The 25,666-nt window shown below is 40.8% G+C and overlaps 1 protein-coding gene and 1 pseudogene across 1 annotated transcript; one reads left to right on the top strand and one right to left on the bottom strand.

Moving 5' to 3' along the window:
- Nucleotides 1–1,210: 1,210 nt before the first annotated feature.
- LOC136135986 (ester hydrolase C11orf54 homolog) lies at nucleotides 1,211–2,318 on the bottom strand (annotated as a pseudogene).
- Nucleotides 2,319–14,733: 12,415 nt separating this feature from the next.
- On the top strand, nucleotides 14,734–23,107 carry BORCS7 (BLOC-1 related complex subunit 7). The gene is made up of 5 exons (XM_065894862.1): nucleotides 14,734–14,889; nucleotides 21,101–21,163; nucleotides 21,266–21,309; nucleotides 22,264–22,284; nucleotides 23,056–23,107. Exons 1-5 carry the CDS (start codon nucleotides 14,752–14,754, stop codon nucleotides 23,105–23,107), a joined length of 318 nt encoding a protein of 105 aa, XP_065750934.1. The 5' UTR covers nucleotides 14,734–14,751.
- Nucleotides 23,108–25,666: the final 2,559 nt, after the last annotated feature.

Raw genomic sequence — 25,666 nt, 5'->3', positions numbered from 1 at the left:
AAGGGTTTCCTTTTCTCCACTAAATTTGTTATTTGTTGTCTTCTTGATAACAGCCATTCTAACAGGTGTGAGTTGATACCTCTGCTGTCCTTTTGAATGAAGACACCTGATGTCCTTGTAAGGCAATGGAATCGACATTCTCTTCATTCCCCACAGCCTCCAGACTACCACTCCTCCACCTTTGAATTCTTGCTCCTTTGCAGTTTCTTTTTTTTTTTAATGAATGTAAAATATTTATTCATTTCTTTTGGTACAAACTAGTGTTTATTAAAAAAAGATTTAGGAATTTATACTCACAGGACATGTTATAGTTAACATCCAAAGACAAAAAATATTTCTTGACAATTTATTATATGCTTAGTACTAAAAAGCTCCTAAATCAGTGTTGGCATTACAAGATTAGAGAGTTGTTTTTGGCTCGTGATTATTATAGAAAAACACTGAGGAAAATTTCAATCATTACAATTGGTAAAGGTATAATTTTACATTTCATGAAGGATAGTAGTCATATTTGGCAATAGCCTCATTTATAAATTGAAGTATACTCACTTCGAGATTGTATTTTGATGCTGTTTCTTTTCACTTCTTGCAAATAACCAACAAGGCAAAAACTGCTTCCAATTGACAGTCCAAACAAAGGAGGAATCATGGCTAACCGTCTGATTGCTAATATTTGTTAAAGGCAAATTACAAACTTCGGAGTATGGTTCAACATCACCAAAAGGAGTAAAGTTGCTCCCTCTGACCACCTTATTCCATGAAAAAAGTGTACTTTGACTTCTAAAATGGATTTCAAAAATTCAGTAGAAAGATTTAACAACTATCAACATTTCCAGCACTGATTTTTCTAATACCCAGAAACCTCCACTTAGCAGTTGTAAGACTAACTTGAAAAACTGAATATACAGATGTAAATTATTGCCATTAGCTAGTAGGAATCATCATTTGATTCTTAATCCTGTTTATATTTAATTATAAACATAAGACTGATTTTTAGAATAAAAAGAATGAAGAACATCTCCATCACGTGTCTTTGTTCCCAATAATCCCTTTCAGATAGATCTGTGAAGTAATACAGAGTACAGTGTCGACATACCTTTCATTTCAAAGGCCAAAAAAAATAGGGCTTATTAAGTAGTGAGATCATTTCTATTAGGCTTTATATTAGTATCAATTAATGAATTAATCAGTCAAACGAGTATCAGTTGATTTAATCTTGCCCAAATGAATGGGTCTCTGGGGTGGTGTCATAATGGTAGTGTCCACCTTCTCCATGATGACTAAAACAATGAGTGTGCTCCAACCGCAAATCAAACCCTGGGTCTCTGGAGATAAAAACTGGCAGGCAAACCAAAGGAGCCTTCATCTCATAAAAACGTAACCATTTATTCACGTCTTCATCAGAGTTCAATGGGCAGGAAGAAAATTCTGCCGGCATAATATATGAGTCTTCACTTTTCCCTTCTGAATCACGGAAGTACCTCCCATTCCTACGGGCTTATCTCCATAATGTTTTGTTTTTTTTTTTTTTTTCAGTACGCGGGCCTCTCACTGTTGTGGCCTCTCCCGTTGCGGAGCACAGGCCCCGGACGCGCAGGCTCAGCGGCCATGGCTCACGGTCCCAGCTGCTCCGCGGCATGTGGGATCCTCCCGGACTGGGGCACGAATCCGTGTCCCCTGCATCGGCAGGTGGACTGTCAACCACTGCACCACCAGGGAAGCCCCTCCATAATGTTTTTCAAGAGTCTGTCTCATACAAGTCACAAAGTTAAGTTTTCCAGTTCTTCTTTTGGATTTCACCTCAATGACCTTTCCAGGTTGGCCTTCACTGGCAAAAAGATTAGCCAGTAATGCAAACCCCAAATCATGATATTTCTCACTGTATTTCTCCAGTAGGCACCCTCCATCTGCAGAGTTAACATGAGCAAAGTAACTTCCATTCACAGGAGGTTTGTGTTCACTTTCTGTTTGAACAACTGGCATAAACTCAGAATTGAATCCAAGAGTCGGAAACGGGCCTGCTCCTGCTCCAAGAACAAAAGCTCCAGGAAGCTGGATTTCTTTTGTGATTTTATTTAGATCATAAACTTTTTTTTTTTATTTATAAGAGGCAATAAGTAAGGCACACCTCCTACTTCTGCAATTCTGGTTTTCCCACAGATACCTTTTATGGGAAAGGTAAATGGCTCCTTGGTCAAATTAGGGCAATCAACTACAGAGACCTGGACATCAGCAAAGTTATCCGTTAGCCCCTTCCGCAGAACTCCAACAAGCTCCTCTAGACTTGGCACATGAAAAGAATACTCAGCACAAGACATCTTCTTTCTCGAGTGCACAGGTGATGAGGTGTGCAAGCAGAGAGAGTTAAATAAAATCGCTCTTTTGCAGTTTCTAACCTCTGTTATTGCAATTCCTTACTGACCTCATGTTGCTCATTTTCATTGAAGATTCATTTTAAGATTTTGGGCACGAAGCTTACAACTTTCCTCTCTTCTTGCCGTCATCGTGCATGACGTTATAGTCCTTGGGGGATGATCATCCAACATCCCAGCCTTGCAGTTCCTTCACCTCAAATCCAAAGATTGTCACCCTTACTTCCATTTCAATTACTCCTGTAATTGAATTACACCCTTAATGGACTCTGAGACCATTAAGTTGTATCTCTCTTAATTTCCACTTTATCACTTCCTTTCCCTCCACCTTAAAGATAAAGAATTGGTACTCCTCGTTCTAATCAATCTAACAATTTGGCAAAATAATAACTTTATTGAGCATTTGCTATGTATAACATGTACTATTTTATTTAATTCTTATTAAGGTAGGTGCTATTATTATCAACATCTCCATTTTACAGATGAGGAAACAGACAAAAGGACTTGCCCAAGGCTGTAAAACTAGTCAGCAATGAAGCTGGAATTAAAGCAATCTAGAGCTCTTAGCCCTTAACTGCAATGCTATTCTGCTTCTCATGATATAGATTGAAATTTTCTGTGTACACACCTTTTGAACCAGTTATTCCAGTTCTAAGAATTTATTCTGCAGATGTCTCACAGTTCAGTGTACAAAAACAAATCATTTCTTCAATGTTTACAGTTGCTAGCAGTACATCTCCCATCAATAGGAGACTGGAATAAAATGCAGTTCGAAAAAGGAGGAAACACTTTATATGCTTATTATAGAAATATTTCCCAAATATATTGTTAGGTTTAAAAAAAAACAAAAATAAGAATGGTGTGTATTGAATGCCCCCATTTGTGTAAAAAAAGGAGAATGTATGTATTTTTTTTTGCTCGTATTGCACGTATATGCATAAAGTATCTCTGGAAGGACACACAAGAAGCTCATGAGGAACTTCCCAGGTGGCACAGTGGTTAAGAATCCGCCTGCCAACACAGGGGACACAGGTTCCAATCCCTGGTCGGGGAAGATCCCACATGCCACGGAGCAACTAAGCCCGTGCGCCACAGCTACTGAGCCTGCGCTCTAGAGCCCAAGAGCCACAACTGCTGAAGCCCGTGTGCCTACAGCCCGTGCTCTGCAACAAGAGAAGCCACCGCAATGAGAAGCCCGCGCACCGCAGTGAAGAGTAGCCCCCAGTCGCCGCAACTAGAGAAAGCCTGCGTGCAGCAACGAAGGGTAAGTTGGGATGAAGTGAGAGAGTGGCATGGACATATATATACTACCAAATGTAAAATAGATAGCTAGTGTGAAGCAGCCGCACAGCACAGGGAGATCAGCTCGGTGCTTTGTGACCACCTAGAGGGGTGGGATATAGGGAGGGTGGGAGGGAGACGCAAGAGGGAGGAGATATGGGGGTATATGTATACGTATAGTTGATTCACTTTGTTATATAGCAGAAACTAACACAACATTGCAAAGCAATTATACTCCAATAAATATGTTGAAAAAACCCCCAATGTAGCCATAAATAAATAAATAAATTCATTAAAAAAAAAAAGACACTCATGAATTTTGTTGTTAATGGAAAGAACTAAGAAGCTGCCGCTAGGGTGGTGGTGGTGGGAAGAGGTTTTTGGATCTTTTAAAGCATTTAATCATGTGAATGCATTACGCATTTCAAAGTTGAGTTAAACTCTAAAAAAAAAAAGAAAAAAGGAAGAGAAGACTAGAAATAGAAACTGTATTAATGACCGTGTTAATTTATTTTTTAAAAAATCGAGGCCTCCACCTACACTCTCGACACTGTTTCCTCAGACCTCTCACAGATACTTGTTTCATTCATCATTTTCCTCCTGCATCTTCAACTCACCCTCTCTGTTGGCTTCTTCTCCTCAGCTGACAAATACGCTCAAGACTTTTATCCCATACAAAATTTTAAAATCCTCCACTGATGCTGTGTTCCCTGTTCCCTTCTAATTTTCCTTTAATTTCTCTCCTTCCATGTTCAGACTTCTTGGTAGAATAATATGATGAACACTTGTGTCTCTATCTTATTCCACATTCCTTGTACACTCATTGTAGTTTGACCTCTGACCCCACCACACTAAGAAATCCATTGGATGTCTTTCAGACCTTCTTTTATTTATTTATTTATTTATTTATTTATTACTGAGATATAGTTGATATTATATTAGTTTCAGTCTTATAACGTGATACGAATTTTTTAAAGGTTATACTCCGTTTACAGTTATTATAGAATATTGGCTATATTCTCTGTGCTGTACAACATATCCTTGTAGCCTCTTTTATACGTAGTAGTTTGTACTTCTTAATCTCTTACCCCTATCTTGCCCCTCCCTGCTTCCCTCTCCACACTGGTAACCACTAGTTTGTTTTCTTTTTTTGTGTGTGTGGTATGCGGGCCTCTCACTGTTGTGGCCTCTCCTGTTGCGGAGCACAGGCTCCGGACACGCAGGCTCAGCAGCCATGGCTTCTGGGCCCAGCCACTCCGTGGCATGTGGGATCTTCCTGGACCGGGGCACGAACCCGTGTCCCCTGCATCGGCAGGTGGACTCTCAACCACTGCGCCACCAGGGAAGCCCCAATAGTTTGTTTTCTATACCTGCGAATCTGTTTCTTTTTTGTTATATTCACTAGTTTGTTTTATTTTTTAGATTCCACATATAAGTGATATCATACAGCATTTGTTTTTCTCTGTCTGACTTATTTCATTTAGCATAATACCCTCCAAGTCCATCCATGTTGCTGCAAATGGCAAAATTTTCATTCTTTTTTTTGTTCTTTTTTTTGGCTTAATAGTATTCCATTGTGTGTGTGTGTATTCATCCGTTGATGGGCACATGGGTTGCTTCCATATCTTGACTATTGTAAATAATGCTGCTGTGAACATTGGGGTGCATGTACCTTTTTGAATTAGTGTTTTCCTTTTTTTTTCAGATATACACCCAGGATTGGAATTGCTGTGTCATATGGTAGTTCTATTTTTAGTTGTTTTTTTTTTTTGGCTGCTTTGGGTTTTCATTGCTGCATGCAGGCTTTCTTTAGTTGCGGTGAGTGGGGGCTAGTCTTCCTTGCGGTACACGGGCTTCTCATTGCGGTGGCTTCTCTTGTTGTGGAGCACGGGCTCTAGGCGCATGGGCTTCAGTAGTTGCAGCACGTGGCCTCAGTAGTTGTGGCGCATGGGCTTAGTTGCTCCATGGCATGTGGGATCTTCCCAGACCAGGGCTCGAACCTGTGTCCCCTGCATTGGCAGGCAGATTCTTAACCACTGTGCCACCAGGGAAGTCCCTATTTTTAGTTTTTTGAGAGAAACCTCCATACTCTTTTTCACAGTGACTGCACCAATTTACATTCCCACCAACAGTGCACAAGGGTTCCCTTTTATCCACATCCTTGCCAACATTTGTTATTTGTGATCTTTTTGGTGATACCCATTCTGACAGGTGTGAGGTGATATCTCATTGTGGTTTTAATTTTCAGTTCCCTGATGGTTAACAGTGTTGAGCATCTTTTCATGTGCCAGTTGGCCATCTTTATGTCTTCTTTGGAAAAAATGTCTATTCAGGTCTTCTGCCCAATTTTTAATTGGGTTGTTTGTTTTTTTGATGTTGAGTTGTATGAGCTGTTTATATATTTCGGATATTAATGCCTTATTGGTCATATCATTTGCAAATATTTTCTCCCATTCAGTAGGCTGTCTTTCTGTTTTGTTGATCGTTTCCTTGGCTGTGCAAAAGCTTTTAAGTTTAATTAAGCCCCATTTGTTTATTTTTGCTTTTGTTTCCTTTGCCTTAGGAGACAGATCCAAAAAAATATTGCTACTGAAAGAGTGTTCAGCCTATGTTTTCTTCTAGGAATTTTATGGTTTCCAGTCTTACATTTAGGTATTTAATCCATTTTGAGTTTTTTTTAATATGGTATTAGAAAATGCTCTAATTTCGTCCTTTTACATGTAACTGCTTTCGTCCTTTTACCTGTAGCTGCTTTTTTAAGGATTTTTTCATCTTCTTTAAACCCTCTCATATGAAATATCACATAGCTCTGGATTCTTGGTAATTCTTTTGTTCCTCTTCTTGTTCCCTCTGTCCTCTCATGGATGTCAAGGTTCCCTAGTCGCCTGTCCTTGGCCCTTCTCCATCTACATTCTCCCTGGATGATTTCACCGTTCTCAAGGTTTAATCTATCACCGATTCAATCTTTTTTTATGGTCATTTTTTTACTAATGTTCAACATTTAACAAATAGATATTGTTCTTGACCCTCATAGAGTTTAGAAATGGATGGCTCCTGTACTAGAGATGTCAATCATTGCCTCCTATACTCACGTGACTTCACCCACAGTTTGTGCCTTTGTGTCTTGTGACTCTGACTGGAATAGCAGCATACGGCCGAAGGGGAATCAGTTCTCAGACTGAGGTAAGCTAATGACATTCTTTTTGAGAACTTGACCCTGCACCATCATGAACCACGTGGGCAGTGGTTCCAGACGCTGATTTAACAGCCCTAGTCACAATGTGGTCTGGCTGTACATTTTACTTTTCATCCTTCGATATCTATGATACCTCTATCATCTGATTGTTGAAAAATCTTAGTTTATTGAAACATTTACCTTTTAATTAACTTGTAAAAAATAAAGCTACCGTTTCAAAATTAAAACAAAAATCCCCCCAAACCGTAGTCTATCTATATCCACAGGGTATTGGTTCCAAGACCCCCATGGATACCAAAATTTGTGGATGCTCAAGTCCCTTATATAAAATGGCATAGCATTTGCCACTATCAAAAATCCCTCTTAGGAAAAAAAAAAAAAATCCCTCTTAGGGACTCCCCTGGCGGTCCAGTGGTTAAGACTTCACCTTCCAGTGCAGGGGGTGCAGGTTCAATTCCTGGTCAGGGAGCTAAGATCCCACGTGCCTCGAGGCCAAAAAATCAAACCATAAAGCAGAAGCAATATTGTAACAAATTCAATAAAGACTTTAAAAATGGTCCACATTAAAAAAAAAAATCCCTCCTAGAGTGCACATACCTGGTGAGGATGTTTATGACCCCCATTTTCTAGATCAGGGAACTGAAGCTTAGAGAGGTTAATTAGAACTGTTCAAAGTAGATTCCACGGCTGGAAAATGAGAGTGCCAAGGTTCAAATTCAGGGCCTGTGCTATTAACTACTGTGATTATGACGTGGCAGGCAAGAGAATCAGGGTCGGGCAAGGAATCACACTCCCACTCACAAGTATGTAGACAGTGCACAGCTCAACCTCCCAGCCTTCCCCCGACACATACTCCTCCCTCCCATTCATTAGCACCCAAACAGAAAGGCAGAAGGGAATTCGAGCTGCTCCTCATAAAGGATGCCCCCAACTGAGGTGGATACCAGAACAAAGTCTTTGGCAGATATGTTTACTTTGGAAGAAGAATGCCAAGGGACACGATTCCTGCCCTCAGAAAACTTAGTCTAGTTTATACGCAAAGATCATTTCCTCAATTTGTCCACAAATGTGTGGTGTGCTGAGGGATTGTAATACATGTGCACATACACATCACTGTGTGTAGTAGATGTAATAGTCATGTAAATGCACGTGTATATGGAGAGCACTGTAGATTCTCTAGAAAAAAAGTCCTAGTAGTGCCACTCTACTTATTAATAAGGTAATACCTCATAGAGCTGAGCTAAATGTACTTTCATCCTAGCTATGAGAAAAAATAAATGTTTACTAAGTGTGAGTACAGCCTAGACTTTAAGGATTATTGGTTAAACTATTAAGGAATCTTTCAAAGTAGGCTCAAGCACTTAGAAGTATCCATTTACATGCAAAACCAAGGCTCAGGTAATTGCAGATTCCTTAAGGAGCATGCTAGGAACACGTGATTTAAGTTATATATATATATATGTAAATAAATAATAAATAAATATAAACACACACACACAAATGATAATATAACATTCCTTCAAAAATACTGTATTTAAGATTTTAAGCTAATTTAAACTGGAATTCCCTCTACTTCCTGAAATATTCCAAGCTAGTATGGCTTTATTACACATAAAGAAATAAAGTAATGAAAATTCTAAGAGCTAAGCAAACCAGTTATGAAAAGGTGAGAGATCAGTGTAATGAAGAAAATTAGTTGTCACAGCTCAAATTCTAAGATCATATACTGCAATTTAAAATGGAAGTGAGGAAGTAATCCAAAATAAATAATAAAAACAAATATCCATTTAAATCAATGTCTTATTTTCTTCCATTAATTATTTCCATCCTGTTTTAGCTAGAAGGATTTCATGAGGGAGACAAAGTGAAGAAAAGGGAAACACTCTTTAAAAATTATAAATTTCCTAGGACCACAGTAGAAAATATAAAAATTGGATCTGTAGGGGTTTAGAACAAGCCTCCCCCAAATGGGCTACTTTTGCATGAGGCTCATTTTGAACTAAAGGCAATCGAGACCCTGCGGGTCCAGGAGAAACTCACTGCCCCTCTCTTAACTACCTAGAAGAATTTAAATTGGGGATTTTTCCTAGAAAAGGTAATTACCAGAGATAAAATTTATCTTAGGGGCCCCATCTACATGGCAGAACAAACATCTAATTATCAAGCATCTGCTCTCCTTAATGTCCTGTGAATGACCCTCCTGTCCTTGGAAGACCCAGACCCCTGCCCCATTCCTTAGCTCAGGATGGTGTATATACCTCATTTTACCTTTCTGTCTCTGAACCTCTTGTGTATGTGGGGCCTTTGACCCTCTTATGTGTGTGGATTCCCATACAAAGTTAAATTTGATTTTCTCCTGTTTATCTGTCTCATGTCGACTTAATACTTACAGCAGCAAGAAGAACCTAGAAGGATAGCAGAGAGTTTTCCTCCTTCCTGACAAGGGCTCAGTCTTGAAGGGAGAGATCTCGTCTTAATCTCCCACAATAATGCAGATTCTCCATTTGGTTGGAGGACGGGATAAAAGAAACGAGAAGGTACATTTCTGTGATCTTTAAAGTTCCACACCCTCAAGTAACCATTCAAGGCACTGCCCGTTAAGGAGGGGACTAAGACACTCCCCTCATACCTCACAAATCAAAAAGGGGGAAGGGGTCCAAGATTACACTAATGGTTGCTCTTCTGCATTATAAAACCCAGTATGAAGTTTCCGTAAGGAGTGTTCTAGATTAGGAATTGGGCGTGTTCTCTGCTCACGCCCCTCACTGGCCTTGTGCCCCGTCTACTTGAAAGCTCAGTGGATATGAACTGTAAGGGGCTGTGATGACTGTTATTATAAATGACACTGTTCCTACCAACACTAATTACCTTCAATGAATCAGGAACCCTAGAGTTCAACAAATGAGTGAAGAGGACACTAAAAAAACCCCAAAGTTTTGCCTGAAATAATCAGAAGCTGTCTCAAATCTAGTTTTCATCACATAACTCACATGTTTAAGGACTTAGAGGGGGAGATCCGTATCATTTATCTCATAAATACATCCTACAGGTGACTGTTTTCAAGCCTCTGGAAAATTTTCAGTCACATGCATACCCCATAACCATCATTTTTAATGGTGTCTTCAGGTCAGTTTCAGTCACACTCACCTTACTCAGTCCCATCCGAACACGCCCACACTGAAGCCTCCCACTGTTATCCCGAGAAGACTCCTCTCTTTTCTATGATTTAGCACATGTCATACACTGTGATGTTGGGATCCCCTTCCTCAAGGGAAGGCCTCTTACTTCCCCCTCACATCTGGCACGGGCGGGCCTCAATGTTGCAGAACAGTGAATAAGCATTGTGTCCCCACCTCTGAGACACTGATTCACGTCCATCACGCTTTTCGCAAACTTGGCGGCAGATTCACGTTGTCTCTGCAGCCTTCTCTGATGGAGGTGTTCTACACCAACCCTTCTGCTACTACCATCACCATCAAGCAGTCCTTCCTGCAACAGATACTCACTGAGCCTCTATCACAAGCCAGGCACTGCTCTCAGGCTGGAAATGAAGCAATGAACCAAACAGATAAAACTCCCTTCCCGCCTGGAGCACACATTCCAATAGGGGAGAAGCGGGGTGCCCTGGAAATATCACATTCAATTTGAACTTCATTATAATTTAGTTGTTTTGAGTCTATATCGAGTCAAGTGACTGTCTAGACTCCCGTCGGAGATATTCTGCAAAGATGGGTACCAACAACTCCTCCTAAACCTGCAGACATAGGACTACTCTTCCTGTCAAGAGGTAGACTCTTATTTCCTCTCTACCTGAACCTGAGCTGCCCTGTGACTTGACCAGCAGAATCATCACAAGTGACTGCTGTGCCAGTTCTGGGCCTGGGCCCTAAGAGGCCTGACAGCTCCCGCTGCCTGGGAAACCAGGTACCACGTAAAGAAGCTCAGCCTATCCTGCCAGAGAGAAGGCCGTGCGGAGAGAAGGCCCCGAGGATGAGAACCGTGGCACTCCGGGTGACAGCCAGCATGAGGCCGCAGACACATGAGTGAGGCCACCTCAGACCTTCCAGCCACCAAGTGAACGCAGCCCCGTGAGTGAGCCCAACAAACATCACTGGAGCAGAGATCACCACCCGTGATAAATTCCTGAACTTCGCATCACGACCAATAAAATGGTGGTTGTTTTAAGCCACTAAATTTGGAGGGCCGGGAGGCGGAGCTGTTGTTAGGCAGCAACAACTTAGCCTTAACAAGACAGCGCTCTTAACCAGAGCCAGGGGTGGCATCTTCTGCGTGTTTCTAAGCCTTCATCATGTCCATTATGGTTAGGCAAAAAGGAAACATCCGGTCAAAAGCTGACGAGGGAATATTTATAAAACTAAATGGGGGAGGGGATTCCGGGAAGATGCCGCAGTATGAAGCACCAGGAATCTATCTCCCACCTAGACAACAACTGCATTGGTAGACTCTGTCTCATCCAACCATTTTGGAACTTTGAAGGCTTGCAACTTCCACGGGAAGACTTCAATGGTAGATTGTGGTGAATGTCAGTCCATTTGGGCTCTTAGCACAGTAGGAGCTACCCATCCTCCATCCCCAACCCCTTGGCAGACAACTGTGCATGTTTTCCTGGAACCACTGCCCACAGCTTGTGGGAGCTAGGGTGGGCAAAAAGGACCCTGTCCTCCAAATATCGGCATCTCTGCTCTGAGTGCTGATGGCTGCTTCTGATCACAGAGCGCAGACAAGAAGGTGGGCGGCCACTGTCACTGTGCCTCCCTGACCCTATTGCAGCCCCTTCCCTCTGGCTGAAATGACTTCCAGGGGGATTAAAAGGCCAGACCCCTTCTCCTCCCCTCCCTTCCACCCCCTGGTCATTTTTCTTTTTTTTTTTTTTTTGGCCACGCCATGCAGCTTGTGGGATTTTCGTTCCCTGACCAGGGATTGAACCTGCAGCCTCAGCAGTGAAAGAGTGGAGTCTTAACCACTGGACTGATAGGGAATTCCCACCCCCTGGTCAGTTTTTACATTTCCCACTTTCTGGAGCCAGACATTAAGGACTGGGACATTCAAAAACAACTGCATGTATGGAGAAAATTAGAAAGTGACTGTGTGTGCTCAGGGAAAGGCTCAGAAAAGACTGGGAAGACCTTCAGTTTACACTTTGGCTGATCCTCAGCAAAGAGACCGCGTACCACAGTTAAAAACAAAAACAAACAATAAGGAAGACAAGCAAACCCTGAGAAAGGGGAAAATCTGGTTTCCAGAGTTATCACATTATTAAATTCAAAAGTCCAGTGTTCTTAAAAAAAAAATCAAAAGGCATACAAAGGAACAGCAAAGTATGGCCCACTCAAAGGAATAAAACAAATCAGTAGAAACTGTCCCTGAAAAAAACCTAATGTCTGATATACTAGACAAAGATTTCAAAGTAACTGTCTTAAAGATGCCCAAAAGACTAAAGGGAGATATGGAGAAAGTCAAGAAAACAATGTGTAAACAAAATGGAAATATCAATAAAGAGAAAACTTATAAAGAACCAAAAAGAAATTCTGGAGCTGGAAAGTATAATTGAAATGAAAAATTTATTAGAGAGATTCAAAGGAGATTTAAGCAGACAGAAGACTCAGTGAACTTGAAGATAGGCCAATGGATAGACCCTGATTGCTTGGTTTGCAAAAGGGATTCACTGAGGTGAGTTGTCATTGAACGTATTTCAAACAAGTTCTGGTGGTATATTAGTTTTCTATTGTGTGTAACAATATTACCACAAATGTAGTGGTTTAAAACAACACATATTTATTATCTTATTATTTCTGTGGTCAAGAATCCAAGAACAGCTTTTCTGAGCCATGTACTTAGAGTCTCAGAAGGCTGCAATCAAGGTGTGGGCCAGCTTCGCATCTGGAGGCTCGATAGGGGAAGGATCTGCTTCTCCACTTGCCTGGTTGTTAGTAGCAATCAGTTCCTTTTGGTTGTTTGACTGAGAGCCTCATTTTTTTGCTGGCTGTCAGCTGGAGCTGAGCCCTCAGTGACTAGATCACACTTGTAGTTCCTTGCCACATGGAGTTGTCCAATATGGCCACTTGCTTCCTCACAGCTAGAAAGGGAGAGACTCCAGCAAGATGAGCCTTACAGTCTTATGTAATGTAATTACATAATCACTTACATATAATCACATATCTCCCATCACCTACGCATATACTATTGGTTAGAAGCAAGTCACATGTCCCACCTACAAGTAAGAGAGGTGGAATACACAAGGGCGTGAACACCAGGAGATAGGAATCATGGAAGCCAGCTGTCAGTGGCCAATCTGTCTACTACAGGTGGCTACTTGTTACCATGGCTCTACCATGGCTCAACCTTTTCCTAAGTTTATGGGTGTACAGCAACTGGTGTCTCTTACACTGCTGTTCGGAATGCAGTGGTAAACTTTGAGAAATGGTTTGGCAGCTTCTTGAAAAGTTAAAGACTTACCATATGACCCAGCCATTCCACTGCTAGATATTTCTCAAGATAAATGTAAACAAACTCACATAAAGACTTGTATATGAATGTTCATAGCAGCTTTATTCATAAAACCCCCAAATGGAAACAACCCAAATGTTCATCAAAAGGTGAGTGGATTGACAAAATGAGATATATCCATACAATGGACTATTTCTCAGCAATAAAAAAGGAACATACTAGTGATATACACAACTAAGTGAATGACTCTCAGAATGTTATGCTGAGAGAAAGAAGCCAGACCAAAAAATGTACTTCCTGTATGATTCCATTTATATAAAATTCTAGAAACCCAAATTAATCAATAGTGCTACAAAGCAGATCCGTTGTTGCCTGGAGTGAGGGATAGATGGTCTACAAAGGGGCACTTGGAAACTTGTGGGGGTGATGAAAATGTTCTGTATCTTAATAGTGGTGGTAATTCACAGGTGTACACATCCATCACACTCATCAAATTGTATGCTTTAAAAGAATGTAGTTATTGAACATAAATTATACCTCAATAAATTTGATTAAGAATAAGAATTAAATGGAAGAATCAGAGACATGAAACTAGACACTTGGAAGAGAAAGTAATGTTGATACTGAGTATAGGTGATTTTAAACATAATTCGCCAATTTACCATTGTCATCTCTCTCGTGCATTAGCTAAAAAAAAAAAAAAAATAGAGCTACATGAAACACTTCAGATACTAATTCTTTTCAAGGTGATAATCAGTTTGCTTTAAATACAACAAAGGGGTCATTTATCACTAAAAATTACTAGAGATGTAAAACATTTGTCATACCTGTTGACTATCTTATTTACTTTTTTAACTGCCTGTTTGTGAACTGTGCCAATTTTTCTATTAGCTTGTTCTTCCCGGTTCTTCTGTTTGTTTACATGCCTCCTCAGCCTGGGAGCTCACTGGTGACAAGGACTGCGTCTCTTCTCTTTCTTTACCTCAGCCCAGCAGTGTTTGGTATTTCGTTCATGAAATGTTTGCTAAAATTGAATTGATCTTAATTCATTCTCATACACTTTGGAGAATTTAACTTTATTACTTCTGTTTTACAGATGAGGAACACAAGATGCTGCAGAGGCTAATTTGCAGTCACACAACTAAACGGCAGAATTGGGACTGTAATCCAGGCCTTCTGATTTTAAACCATGGGTTTATTGAAATTGTATTCCATCCCCTCCATTGATGTTTGCCTGGGCCCTGTATTCTTCAGGATATCAACTGAGTATTTTAAATGAATTTAAAGTTAGCAAAGCTCACCCTCCGCTACGCGCATGCGTCCCTTCCTTTTCCCGTGGTAGGAAAAAAAAGACACCACCTCCTTTCGCTTTGTTCATCTTTTGGCCCCTGCGACTCGCCATCGCCCGTGGGGAGGCGTTCACTGGTTGAAGTGATGGCGACTGGGGCCCCGGATTCGCAAGCGCGATTCGGTCAGTCTGTGAAGGGGCTTCTCACGGAGAAGGTGAACACCTGTGGTACTGACGTGATCGCGCTCACCAAGCAGGTGCTGAAGGGCTCCCGGAGCTCCGAGGTGAGCTGGGAGTGGACTCTCCGGGCTTAATAGCGGGAGACTCGACTTCCATAGCCGTGGGAAGAGGGTCGTGTTGCATCCTGGGGATTGTAGTCCGTGAACTAGTGGCGAAGGGAGAAGACCTCGTTCCGGAGGGTGCGTGTTGCATTCTGGGGTGTGTAGTCTCTGTGTAGGACTAGCGGTCCTGTGAGCCGCGGGGGAATGGAGGCGGTGGGGGAAGAAACGAAATGATGGGAATCGGTGCTTCAAAGCAGAGATCGCCGCAGACGACGGATTAGATAGTGGTCCTAAGGAGTTCCTCATTTGTTTCTCAGAGTTGTCTCTAGTGAAAATCTGTCTCATTCGGCCCCTAAATTCTTCGTGGTTTTGCCCTCAACATTCCAGATTCCTTCCACACTTTTATGCATCGTCTGTCCGCAGATTTATTCTTTTCTGACTTGTCTTTCTGGCCACATTCTTGGTTTTCTGTTTCTTAGATTAGCTTTCTCCTTTGCCCTGATTTTCCCCTCATCATCCTCTGGCTGATTCCGTGTACGGGATTATTTGATAGCTTGTCACACCAGCAAGCTTTATATGTGTACACTGTCTCTCTCCAAAAAAGGACCTATCCATTGTATCCTGAGGTATTCATCCAAGTGAAATGAAAATATATGTCCACACAAAGGTTTGAACATGTTCATAGCACATTTATGCATAATAGCACCAAACTGGAGACAATCCAGATGCCCACGAGGCAGGTGATTGGACAAACAAAATGGGTCTAATGACCCAGGCTTTCAACTTCTAGGTTTTAACCAGGAGAAAAGAAAACATATACATCATTTTGTTACATAAATCATCTATGCACATAATGTGTCATCTAAGATGTCCAGGTTTGGAGTCTTTAAAGTGGAAAACATCTTGAATACACTTGTAAAACAATCTGGGGACAGAGTCTTTAGATTTCTATGACTTTCTCCTGTAGGCCATTGTCTTGCTCATAATTAACTCAGTAGCAGTGTATCTTAGCTACTTATTTTCAGGAAGTATTTTTGATTTTCAAGTTAGTTTTCATAACAGTAGCACCTCTTTCACTCCCGCTCTTTTTTTACTCATGTTTCATCACTTATTATTTCATTGTTATGTAGTTGCATTAGCAAACATAATGTGTTTGCAAGCCTTCACATTTGTATATGAATGTTCAAAGCAGCTTTATTTATATTAGTTTAAGGTCCAGTAGAATTATCCTTACAAAATAAGCTTTCATGTTATGTCCTTAGCTTCTATTGATAGTGGCTGCAAGAAACAGCTGAATGAAAAAAGTGTTTGCGGGACTTCCCTGGTGGCGCAGTGGGTAAGAATCTGCCTGCCAATGCAGGGCACACGGGTTTGAGCCCTGGTCCGGGAAGATCCCACATGCCACAGAGCAACTAAGCCCATGTGCCACAACTACTGAGCCTGTGCTCTAGAGCCTGCGAGCCATAATTACTGGGCCCACGTGCCACAACTACTGAAGCCTGTGCGCCGAGAGCCCGTGCTCCGCAACAAGAGAAGCCACCACAATGAGAAGCCCACACACCACAACGAAGAGTAGCCCCCGCTCGCTGCAACTAGAGAAAGCCCGTGCGCAGCAACAAAGACCCAACGCAGCCAAAAATAAATAAATTAATTAATTAAAAAAAACCAAAAAGTGTTTGCGTTTACCATAATACTATTGTTGAAGTCACTGATGTGATGATCCCAGATATGCTTTGTATGAGGTCCACATGGTATACTCATTTTAGGATTCAGTAACAGAGGAAAGTTTATCTTTTTTGAAGAATTGTTGTGTTGCCTTTTACCAAATAAGAATTATGCAACTTACTGTGTTTCACTTTTTGCCTTGGTTGCACAGAAGTTGCTTTGTCAGTTTTAGTGGTAGACATATCTGCTTCCTTCTCCTTTTCATGATTTTTAGATTCTATTTCAGCTTTTCAAAAAAAAAATGTGTGTGTGTTTTATGTCGTTTAATTCATTAAGTCTTCACAATCACTAATAAAGGAGGTACTTCTCTTACAGAGAGGAATTTCGCTTGTCCAGGGTGCCACAGTAGCTAGGAAGGGGTAGAGCTAGGATTCAAACCTAGGCAGACAGGTTCTAAGCCCATACTCTTTGACGTCACTTCTCACAGCCGCTAGCTGGATTAAGTGGCCAAAAAGCCACAGTGCCACCATTGACTGCCCTGATATGGCTTGCTGCTTCCCGTTCCTGCTCCTCGTGTATTTTTCATGAGGGCTTCTTCTGTAGTAGATTTAGATAGGGTGCTCAGTAAGCGGTGTGGATTGAGTTAAGCTGAAGCCAGTCCAACTTTCTGGAACAGAGTTGACACATAAGTCTAAACGTTTTCTTTTTTACTGGATCTCTTACATGACACTTACCACATACCATATTGTATTTTTCTGTAGTTATGTATTTTTGCCATTTCCTTTACTAGGCTCTGAGGTTATGGGAGTGTCTTACTGATTTTCAATCCTTCTTAGCCCACAGAGCATTGCTTCTCTCTTCAGCAGTCTCCAGATAGCTATTTTGTTTGAGAAACTGACAATTTCCATGTGTGAAACACTCATTTCACAGCATCCACTTAACACATATTTACAGAGTGTCTGCTATGTGCCAGGAACTGTTCTAGGTACAAGGGAGACGTTGGTACACAAAACTAAGTCCCTATACTTAGAAAACTTCCATTTTATTGAAGAGACAGACAAAAAAATGAAACACAAAAAAGGTGGTAGTAAATGCCATGAAGAAAAATAAAGCTGGGAATAGAGAGTGCTGAAAGGGTTTTCCCTAAATAGGGTGGTCAGGGAAGGGCTCTCTGAGGAGGTAGCATTCGAGCAGATGCTTGAATGAAGTGAGGGAGCAAACCATATGGACATCTGGAGGCAGAGAGTTCCACGTCGAGGACATGGCAAATGCAGAGGCCTTGAGATGGGAATGTACGTAAGGAATGCAGGGAGGCCGGTGTGACTGGAGCACAAAGTGAGGAAATCATACCAACTTATGTCCATGGCACAAAGAATGCTTGTGCCTAATACGCTCCTCTCGTGCACACCTGCGCCTCTGCTCCCCCAGGTGAATTGTGTGCTTGGTAAGGGTTCATTGTGGTTTTTTCCTAAGCCTGTGTAAGGCACTTGTGCTTGCTATTGCAGCTACATTGTTTCATGGAATGATGTGGGAAATGATGAAATATGAGTGCAGAAAAAAAGAGGGTTGCTGTTGCTATGAAAACTAAGTTGAAAATTAGCAATACTTGTTGAAGAGAAGTACCAAGACAAACTGGTATTGAGTTAATTATGAGCAAGACAGTGGTCCAAGCCTGGGAGGAAGTTCACTGAAATCTAAAAAGATTCTGTACTCAGGTGGTTTTACAGGTGTATTTAAGATGTTCCACTTCAAGGAAACTGAAACTGGAAATCTTAGGTGATAACGTTACGTGTGTGGTTGGTTTATGTAAGAAAATGATGCACAATGTCAATGACTACATCTGTCATCACAGAAAAGGCCTTGGCCCTACATTCCAACAGCCCCTGCACTCCAGGCCATCACAAGTCCCGTCAAGCCTATCTTCTAAATACCTCTCAAGCCCCCCGTGCCCCCTTTTTTAACTGCCACTTCTGTGGTTCAGGTCACTCTCATTGCTTGCCTGGAATACTGCAGTGTTCTCCTAACCTGTCTCTCTGCCTTTAGTCCCCTGTCTAGTCCATCCTGTTTACCACATTCTAAAACAGTAAATCTGATCATGCCACTTTTTTGTAACATTATATTACTTCGGAATCTAAACAGCAGCCGTTAGGTCTCAGAAGTCACTTCTTTTAAGAAGCCTTCCCTGAGCACCTAGCCAGTAATGGGTTAATCACTCCTGCACCCCCCCCACCCCACCCCCCCGCAACTCCCAGGGCATTCAGTGCTTCCCCCTCAGCACTTACCACAAGGTATTGTAGTACCTTTGTCTTTGTCATCCCAGCCTGTGAGCCCTGTAAGGATGGGGGCTATGTCTCTTACTGGCTCATAAGCACTTAGTAACTATTTGTTGACTGAATGAGGAAGATTCTGTTAGAACTCTTTCTTTTCTGCCATCGGTTTGTCAGTCACCATCCATAGGAGTTTGGAGTTTGTCACTTAAAAGTGGCCACAAGGAGGGAATAGGAACTCTCATACCTGGTGGGTGGGAATGCAAAATGGTATAACCTTAATGGGGGGTGGGTGGCAATATGTAGCAAAATTAAAACCCTCTGATCCAGCAGTCACAATCAAGATTCTGAGTCTATCCAAAGACATGATGGCAAAAAGATACAAAGAACTATGAGGTATTTTTTGTAGCACTACTTACAATAGCAAAAGACTGGAAACAGCCCCAAAGTCTATAGCGGAGGACTGGTTGAATAACCTTATGAGACATCTATTCAGTGGAGAGCTCAGCAGCCCTGAAAGAACAAGGTGGAGATTCAGTATATACTGCTGCAGATCCATCTCAGTAGATGTTATCAGGTGAAAAGAGCAGGGTGCAGAAGAGCGCATATGGTAGGTCACATTTTATGTAAAGGGGGCAGAATATATACATATGTCCATTGTTGGTAAAGGAACAATGGAAAGATAAACCTAAAACTAATTTAAAAAATATTTATGCATAGGGGAGAGATACCGCGGAGGGGAAGAGGCTGGATAGGTCTTATTTTATTGTTTTGCCTTTAGAAGCATGTAAAGTTTTATTTTTTTATTTTTATTTTGTACATTTATTTATTTTTATTTATTTATTTTTGGCTGCGTTGGGTCTTTGTTGCCGTGCGCAGGCTTTCTCTACTTGTGGCGAGCGGGGGCTACTCTTGGTTGTGGTGTGCGTGCTTCTCTTTGTGGTGGCTTCTCTTGTTGCAGAGCACGGGCTCTAGGCACGTGGGCTTCCGTAGTTGTGGCATGAGGGCTCAGTAGTTGTGGTGCGCACGGGCTTAGTTGCTCCACAGCATGTGGGATCTTCCCAGACCAGGGCTCGAACCCATGTCCCCTGCATTGTCAGGTGGATTCTTGTTTTTGTTTTTGCGGTACGCGGGCCTCTTACTGTTGTGGCCTCTCCCGTTGCGGAGCACAGGCTCAGCGGCCACGGCTCACGGGCCCGGCCGCTCCACGGCATGTGGGATCTTCCCAGACCGGGGCACGAACCCGTGTCCCCTGCATCGGCAGGCGGACTCTCAACCACTGCGCCACTAGGGAAGCCCTGTCAGGTGGATTCTTAACCACTGCGCCACCAGGAAAGTCCCAAGTTGTGTTAATTTTTAAAGTTAAAAAGAAAAATAAATAAAAGTTGCTGTGAGGGAAGGAATCTGGAGGCTGGAACAGTGCTGGTGTCCTGGTTAATTTGAAGTCATCTGTCCCCCTTTCACCAGAATCTCTCTGACCCAAGGAAACAGGGAGGGTTGGTAGGACACACATAACAGTAGCTCCCTTTACATGGTTGGACTGCATGTCTGCCAGGAACAGGGTGCCACAGGAGGCCAGAAACCCTGTTGATCTCTTCTTGCCTCTCTGTGAGGAGGCAGATCTGCTGAGCGCAGGCCACCCAGCTGAAACAGAGCTCACTCAGCCTTTCTCTCTTGGCCTCAGGGCCCAGCTATCAGGGAATTCATCAAAGTCTGCTGCCGCACTTCTTTCTTTCTCTTCCCCAGCTCCATCTGGCCATCCTTTACACGGTGGTTTCCCACTTGAAAGCCCAAGCTTTTCCCCAGGCCTTTTTACCCCCTCTGTGTCTCTCATTCCATTTTTCAACAGCTGCCTTCCTTCTGTCCTTTAAAGCCCTATCCTAACTCCTGCCCTCTCACTCCTCTCAAACCACCCCAAATCTCAAGTTTGCCTTTAAAGAATCAGAAGTTAGGTTCTCACCAGGCTTGTGGAGCCAGAGTTTGTTTTCGCAGGCTTTGCCTCTCAGCACTTGATTAATAAACTCAACAGTTACGGAGGACTTGATTTCTCAGGCTGTGGCCTTCAGAACAGACGTCGAGCCCATGCCAGAACTGCCGTAGTGACAATGAAATGGATTTTCAACATGACCAAATGGGAGATTATCCTCCTTTACATTTGGAGGGTTTATATTTGTATGGGGTGGGGGGGTGGGCACGGAGAAAGGGTGGTGGTATAACAGCTGCAGAGAGATTACAGGAAGTTTGGAAGTTTTGATTATTACCATTTTATTTTTGTCTTCCAGCTGCTAGGTCAGGCCGCTCGAAACATGGTACTACAGGAAGATGCCATCTTACACTCAGAAGATGTAAGAAACAATTTCTGTTACGATTTGGGTTTTATATGCACAGTTTGGCTTCAGGGAAGTGGAATGTTCTATTTCTCTGTTTGTTTTTTTTTTTTAATGCAGAGTTTAAGAAAAATGGCAATAATAACAACACATCTTCAATACCAGTGAGTATTCCCTCTCCAGTACCTACTGTACTTATTAAGCAATCGTTTTCTGCAGACTGTTTCTTGTGGCCTTTGGGTTTCAGCACATTTTCCTGTGGAGGCAGGAGCTGGGAGTAAAGGAGGGGTTAGTCAAGGATGTGTTCCCTCTGGAAGAGATGCTTGAGACTGCAGAAGAATTTGGGGTATGGAGTGTGATCAGAGTGGGCACCACCTTTGTGAACCTCTCTGATAATTTGAGGGCTTCTCAGAAGGAGAGACTGCAAACCCCGTAAGGGCAGGGCCCATCCAGGACCACACACATGCACAGCGCTTGGCACCCAGTAGGCACTTAACCGGTATCTGTCCACTGTCTGTGCCTGAGGTCTTTCCTGGAGCATCTGCACCTTCCCTGGAGAATCAAGTATAACTATGTTCTTTATCTTACATTCCCATATATAACCCAACCCTAACTACATATAAATCATCCAGGAGATTTTGAAATATAGAGACCCCTTTTGGACAAAATTATAATTTAATTAACTTTTCATCTTATTTCATTTTGCTTTTTATTTTATGTAGTTGACATTATACTTATGTATCTATTAGAAATATCTGACTGGGAATTTAACTCTTGATATCTAAATAGCTAAATACTCATTTTTTGGGGTGTGTACATATCAGGTATGTGACCGTTTGGCTCCACATACCCAGGAACTTGTAGTTTGTTAGACCACATCCCTCACTCTGATAGAATATTATTACATCTTTAGGTTTAGAATCATCTTTTCAGCAACTCTGCACTCAGATATTGAACCTCTGTTCAATAGCACAATCTTAGGATAGGATGGACAGAAATATAAAATGTGACAAGCTGGAAATTTGTTGTGCCTATATATACATATCTGACCAAAAATAACTTTTACTAGTTCGCTGCATTTTCTTATGTTTATTTTCCTCTTTCCTTTTCTGATTTAGGCAAGAAGCTATTCAGAAGAAGTAAGTAACCCCAAAGGTAGAGGAGTGGGGGGCCAACTAACTGTAGCAGGCTGGGGGGAATTATGCTGCTGGGCCTAGGATCAGTACAAAACTCTGGTTCACAGAGGCCCTTACGTTGCCATGTGTTCTAGGATAGCTCATTGGGAATATAAAGAATATTCCAAAGGCATGCAGTAAGTCAATTCACTGCTAGCAAAGGCTTTCTAAAAGTTATAGAGTGTAGAGACCAACTTTGAGGGTAGGAAACCTTTTACATTGGTAATATTCATTAAGTAAAGTAAATGTGCTAAAGTCATTGAACAGCCTTGTTTTTGTTTTAAGTGGATTAAATCTGTCCCTTGCGATGTTGTTCACACTACTAGTTGGCTTTACAGATCTTTTCTTCATAGTTTAAACATGTCTGGGACCCTAGTGGACCAATAGAAATTTTGATTTAGTTCAACAGAACTATGCATATAATATACTTTGTGCAAATCATTTGCACAATGAGATGTCTTTTTTTTTTTAACATTGATCGCATTTTTTAATTTTTTCAGTATCTAGTCCTCCATTTTTTCTAGGGAGAACATATGAAATTGGACTTGCAGGGACAGGAAACCATTGCATACAAAGAATGTAGAGGAATACCCCTATCTCTGCATCCAACCATGGATCTGACCCCATCAATAGCCCCCACATTTAAAGCCAAAAGAAAGTACTATTGCATAGAGAGGGTTGCTATGACAACGAGATGCTCATTCTAGATAAACCTTTTTCTATTCTAATTTGTAGTGTTGAGCAGTCATCAAATCTACAGGACCAGTTAAATCATCTGTTGAAGTAGAACGTGTTATGAGAGGGCAAAAGCACTTTGCCTGACACTGAGGAGGAAATATCTTACATAACCACTGTGCTATGGGTTTGATTTTCCATTTTCTTCTCCAAAAGTTAAGTTAGAATAAGATCCGTGATGATGAACAGTTTCTCCTGAAAGGAAGTTAAGTGATTGAATTTTTTTTTTTTTTTTTTTTTTGGCGGTACACGGGCCTCTCACTGTTGTGGCCTCTCCCGTTGCGGAGCACAGGCTCCAGACGCGCAGGCTCAGCGGCCATGGCTCACGGGCCTAGCTGCTCCGCGGCATGTGGGATCTTCCTGGTCCGGGGCACGAACCCGTGTCCCCTGAATCGGCAGGCGGACTCTCAACCACTGCGCCACCAGGGAAGCCCCTAAGTGATTGAATTTTTTTTTTTTTTTTTTTAGTGATTGAATTTTGAAAGCACTTATTGGATCAAACCAACCCATGCTCTTATTGAATTTTTAAGTTGCTCTGTTAATTTGATATTAAAGCAAAATTAAAAGATGTCTTAGTTTTTCTCATAGAACTTTAATATGTCAAAAGCCATATTGTCTAAATGTGTTTCTTAAGCAAATACTGAGTAGTGTTTTAAATTCAGACTTAAGAGCTTCTATTGTGAATGTATAAGAATGATTAATATTGTTTTTAAAGACTTTTTTCTTTTAATCATACATTCAGGAAATATTTTAATTTCATGGTCACAGAATGGTGATTAGGTAATACCTGTTGTTTTCTTTTCTTTTCTAGTAACTAAGAGGAGATAGTTATTTTATTTGTTGTAGCAAATTCCTACATGAAAATTAGGCAAATGGTATCATATCTGGCCAGCTGCAACCTCCTGCCTTGACCTTCATTCCTAGGGTTTCTTTGTTGTTGTGACTCTTGATTAACTGGCCTTGGGTTCATTTTGTAATTTTGCTAGTCATCAGCAAATTCACTTGTATGACATTATTGTCAAGTGAGAATGCAGTTGAGTTACTGTGATTCCGGTATAGGGTTGTGCCATGTAGAAAACCTTACGTTTATTGACATTTACCTATGTTCATTGAATTTATCTCATTAAATGTCATTACCGTTGTCTGTTGTCAAGTCTGAATGTCTATGCTTTATTTGAATTTAAAATACGACTTCCAACCTGTTTTAGCTCAGTTCTTAATTCACTAAGGTATTGGGAGAAAGCTGACATAAGAAAATGGTGTTTTTACCGAAAGAAAAAAAGCAGATATGAGTCCAATTTAATTCATATTCTATATCATCAAGTTGACTAATCATATCAGATTACATTTGTTCCTCATTTTATATATATATACATTAACTTAAAGTAAAAAAACAGTATGAAGGAATTCACTTATACATTCATTCTATAAATGTTTATTACAATTATTAAATATAAACAGGCTCGATTTACCTTAAAAAGAAGGCTTGCAAACTTACAGCAATTGTCATATTAGTAGTAAAACATTTGATGTTACTATCACAGATTCTATTCAACATTTTGCTGGAAGCCACACCTGGTGCAGAAATTAAAATTAAATGTATTAGCAAGGAAGAGACAAAATTGTTATCATACAGTAGGATTATCTACTTAGAAAATCCAAGGACTGATTTTTTTAAAAAGTCACCAGTTTAGAAAACAAAACAAAGTTTAACCATCCAAGTATACACAAAGCAAAGAAATATTTAAGATGAAAAACAATTAAACTATGGTCTATGTTTTCTTCCTCATGCTGGAACAAATATTAAAGAAGCAGTGACTGCTTATGTTATATCTGATAAAATTAATTTCACAATCAAAATTTGAATGGTAAATAAAGATGAAATTTACATTAAATAATGAAAACCTAGTAGTACTGATTTAGTCATTTTAAAGAACATAATGCCAAAATACATGGACGAAAAGTAGACAGAAATGTGAGAGCAGGCAGAAATGTATACATACTTTGATAGTTTGTTTCTTATAGAAATAGGTTAATATGGAGACAAAAGATACTTCTCTAAAATAACATCTGTGTTGTAGAGGATATGTTGGAGGATAATTTCAAAATAATGAAAATTCAAATCTATGCAAGCAAATTTATGTGATGATACCCAAGCAGTACTATAAAGAAAAAAATCATGCTTTAAATATCTGTATTAGGGATAAGGCGTAAGTAAATGTTTTCTTTTTTTTTTTTTAAGGAGTTTGTGGTTAGAATTTCGAAAGAGAACAAAAGAAATCAAAGTGGAATAAGAAAACCAAGCATGAATGACAAAAATTAGAAAAATATATGAAACCATTAATTGGTTTTTACAGATTAAATTGATAAAATGTCAGCTCAATCGTAAAAGTACAAATTAGTACATTTATAATTGAATAGGAGATATATAAAATAAATCAATTAGATTTGAAAAGAGAGATCTGTCAGCTTGATGCTAAAAATTTAATTACTAGTATCAAAATATCTGGCTCCTTATAATGATATAATATGATAAAATTGACATTTAAAAGAGAATATGTCCAGACTGGTTATGAGAAATAATCCATAAATTGTCAGAAATAACCAATTA

This window comes from Phocoena phocoena, chromosome 16 (assembly GCF_963924675.1).
Source record: "Phocoena phocoena chromosome 16, mPhoPho1.1, whole genome shotgun sequence".
Classification (NCBI taxonomy): domain Eukaryota; kingdom Metazoa; phylum Chordata; class Mammalia; order Artiodactyla; family Phocoenidae; genus Phocoena; species Phocoena phocoena.
Note: the sequence above shows the minus strand (reverse complement) of the source record. Positions and strands in the feature narration are given on the sequence as shown.